Source organism: Aristolochia californica, unplaced genomic scaffold (genome assembly GCF_029961685.1).
Source record: "Aristolochia californica isolate CCGP_79_NKW_82.1479 unplaced genomic scaffold, dmAriCali1.0.hap1 SCAF_1, whole genome shotgun sequence".
Lineage (NCBI taxonomy): Eukaryota > Viridiplantae > Streptophyta > Magnoliopsida > Piperales > Aristolochiaceae > Aristolochia > Aristolochia californica.
In genome coordinates, this window is record NW_027181770.1 from 7,202,207 (window position 1) to 7,205,932 (window position 3,726).

A 3,726-nucleotide genomic window follows, 5' to 3' on the forward strand; every position below is an offset into this window, starting at 1 on the left:
TTGTCTAACGTCACCGGGAAATGCCACCCAGACGACGAGGCGGGCCTGCTCGGTTTCAAAGCTGCCATCACCGGTGACCCTTCCGGCATGCTTTCCACCTGGAAAGCTGGCACAGATTGCTGCCGATGGCTCGGTGTTGATTGCCAACAAACTGACCGGGTCGTCACGCTCACTCTCGGTGGTCAAACGGACAATGCCACGTCCTTCTTGTCCGGTACTATCCCGCTTTCCGTCTCCAAGCTCCAGTCTCTTACTGGGATCTACCTCACTGATCTCCGAAATCTGACGGGCCCATTCCCTGCGGCCTTCTTCAGGTTACCGAAACTCGCTTACATCTACATTAAGAACAGCAAGCTCTCCGGACCCATTCCCCTTAACATAGGCCGGATGTCGCAGCTGGGAGCTCTGAGTCTCGCCCAAAACCAATTTTCAGGTCAGATTCCGGATTCCATTTCGAGTCTTACACAGTTGAGTCAGCTCGATCTTGGTGGGAATCTTCTGTCCGGCCGGATCCCGGCTAGGATTACACGGCTTACGCAGCTCACTGTACTGACTCTTGAAAGGAACCAGCTGTCCGGTCCTCTCCCCAACTTTGCTTCTTTCCGCAGTCTTCGATTTCTAGGACTCTCTCACAACAAGTTCACTGGCCCATTCCCCTCCTCTATTTCTGTCCTCTCGGTAAATCTCACTTACCTCGAAATGGGATCGAATTCACTTACCGGGAAAATCCCTGACTTCCTGGGAAACTTCAGAAGTCTTGACACTCTCGATCTTTCTCACAACAGGTTCTCTGGCGTCGTGCCTAAAACCTTTAAAAACCTCACGAAGATTTTCAATCTCGACCTCTCGTACAACAATCTCGTGGATCCTTTCCCACAAATGAACGTGAAAGGGATCGAATCGCTTGATCTTTCTCATAACAAATTCCACCTGGGTAGCATTCCCAAATGGGTCAGCTCATCCCCCATCATTTACTCGTTGAAGCTCGCCAACTGCGGCATCAAGATGAAGTTAGATGACTGGAAGCCCTCCGAAACGTACTTCTACGACTTCATCGATCTATCCTTGAACGAGATATCTGGCAGTCCGGCAGAACTGTTGAACAGAACAGAATATTTGAAAGGTTTCTGGATGTCAAGCAACAAGTTACAGTTCAAGATGACGGACATCAAACTGCCGATCACTCTGGAAGAGCTAGATTTGTCTCAGAACTTGATATTCGGATCCATACCGGCAAGCGTTTCGAAATTGAAGAAACTAGACGTAAGTAGGAACCACCTCTGCGGACGGATCCCGAAGACGAGTTTCCCAGCTAGTGCATTTGCTGGTAATGATAGCCTTTGCGGGTCGCCTCTTCCCAAGTGTCGTAGTTAAACTGTTTTGAGTAAACGACAAATTATTATAAGGCAATAAAGTCCGTATATAAGTTGGGGAATAGCTAAAACATGTCTAAAGTGGGTTAACCATAACCTCAAAGGGTTCAAGTAGGCGTATTCATTTTGGCCCATTTATTAAAGGGCATCTTAGTTCATTAGAAAGTTTGAGTGGAATATGAATTCCTTTTACCAAAATTGTATTACAATTGAAACATCTCACATGAGAGGTATCACATTCTTTACCACGAGGCAAAACGAGGAGGCCAGAGATAAATTTGCCTATATGGCTTTGTTATGGATTACTCTTTTGCTTTTGGAATCTGGATATCAGCCCAAGCAGCAATGAAGTAGTCTTAGCCCACATGATAACATGGGCTTCTTTGTCTCACAACTATTAACCATTTTATTGCAAAATAGGAAGAAACCGGAGGAAAGAAAGATGTAAAATAGGGAAAATAACAAAAAAAATATTTAAGAAATTTCACTAAAAGCTAAAAAACTAAAAAAACTAGCCAATGAACTGGACAGTTTCTTCTTGAACTACTTCAAGTGGTTAAATTGGCTATGTATTTACATCCGTACAATGTCATAAATATGGAAAAAAACTTAACTAAAGGGAGGTTAGTCAACAAACCGGAAATTTGATCTTCATCTCATACATCTACATGATTTTTATCTTCGAAATGGGTATTAGTGTGGATAAGTTCATGTTTAAAATTTTTGAAATAGAGTGTTAGTGTGGAGTTTATCTTCATCTTCATATTCATCTTCGAAATGGGAAAATCGAACGAAATCGAAAGGTATTTTGGGGAAAAGGAGAATAGCCAGAGAGAGAAGGGAGTGGGAGGCTGAAAGGGAGAAGAAATGGAGGTTGAGAGGGATAAGAAAGAGAGAGAGAGAGAGAGAGAGAAGCGAGAGAGGAAAACGGAAAGCGAGTCTGAGAGCAGAGAGGGAGGCACAGAGACGAGAGACGAGGTGCGAGAGAGAGGGCGAGTTCGAGAGAAGACCGAGAGATGGAGGCCGGAGACAAGAGGGAGCAGAGACGGAGGCCTGAGACGAGAGTCTGAGTGAAGAGAGGGAGCAACGACGTCGGGGGCGCAGGGAGACTAGAGAGGGGGTGCGAAAGAGGTAAAAAAGGGAAACGAGGACGCGCGAGAGAGGGGGGTGCAAGGAGAAAGAGGGGAAAAAAAATCAAGCCGCGCGCGTCCTTCATCTCGAAGAAGATAAAAAATGGTCTTCAACGAGATGAAGGATTTTAAAACATGGAGATGAAGGATCGCTTTATCCCCAACATCCAAATGAAATGTCAGCTATGCTCCACTAACGACTTCAACTGATTAAAGGCGTCATGCGGTTGATCTTCATCTCGGACTTTAAGTTGACTAACCCCCTCTAAATGCAAGTAGTCATAAAAAAAGAAGTTGGTGGGGGTGTAAAAGGTTACAAAATGGAATAGAATAAACTATTTCATATACCATTTTACCCCTATTGTTTATACATTATTCCAAATATTTTTTATCAACTTGTTTTATTGAATGGTAAAAAAAGTGAATGGTTAATAAATAGAATATTTAAAAATTTTAAAATATGTAAATTTAAATAATTATAAAAACATCACCACCCTATTAATGTTATAAAACTCCACTTGGACAAGTAACTTGTTCCAATCGACTCTAGGTCATCCCCAGCTGACCAAGTGTGATGTCATTGTTTAGGAGAAGAGGGGGTGGAGGCAAACCTCCTTCCTCTCACTAGTTGAGAAAGGCCCTATGCCCTCTCCTATGCCATGTAGGACCTTCCCCAATATTTACAAAAATATCGGAGGGTTTCATTGCCCTTCTCGCATTCATACATCAATGGGCAAGGTGGTGGACCCTTCCCAATCATCAGAGGATAAGAGGGAGGGGCGACAATCCACTTGTCTTACCTTTTCCCCTCTTTGAATTGCTTCACATGGATAAATTGGCTACATATTTAAATCGGTATGATGTCATAAATAAGGAAAAATCTTAAAAGTTAATAAACTTAATTAAATGAAGGTAGTCATACAAAAAAGAAGTGAGTGGGTGTAAACGGTTATACCTTATTCCAATTATTTATCGACCTGTTTATTGAATGGTAAAATGGGTAATTCTTAAATAAATAAAATAATTACTAAAATATTTTAAAATCAGTAAAAATTTATAAAAACATCGCCACCATATCTCACAAATTGTCAAAGAGAGGTGACTAGATAGGGTTAAACTCATGTCAACCTCTATGTGACATCATAATGATGAGACTAATAATAAAAATGGAAAGAATAGGGGGAGAACAATGCTTGTAAAGGGCTTTCAACAAAAAGAAGGCA

General features: G+C 42.2%; 1 protein-coding gene across 1 annotated transcript; it reads left to right on the plus strand.

Annotated features, from left to right (window-relative positions):
- Nucleotides 1-1,822, plus strand: LOC137958087 (DNA damage-repair/toleration protein DRT100-like). The gene has a single exon (XM_068805242.1). The coding sequence runs from the start codon at nucleotides 88-90 to the stop codon at nucleotides 1,372-1,374; it is 1,287 nt and encodes a 428-aa protein (XP_068661343.1). The 5' UTR covers nucleotides 1-87; the 3' UTR covers nucleotides 1,375-1,822.
- The last annotated feature ends 1,904 nt before the right edge of the window (nucleotides 1,823-3,726 follow it).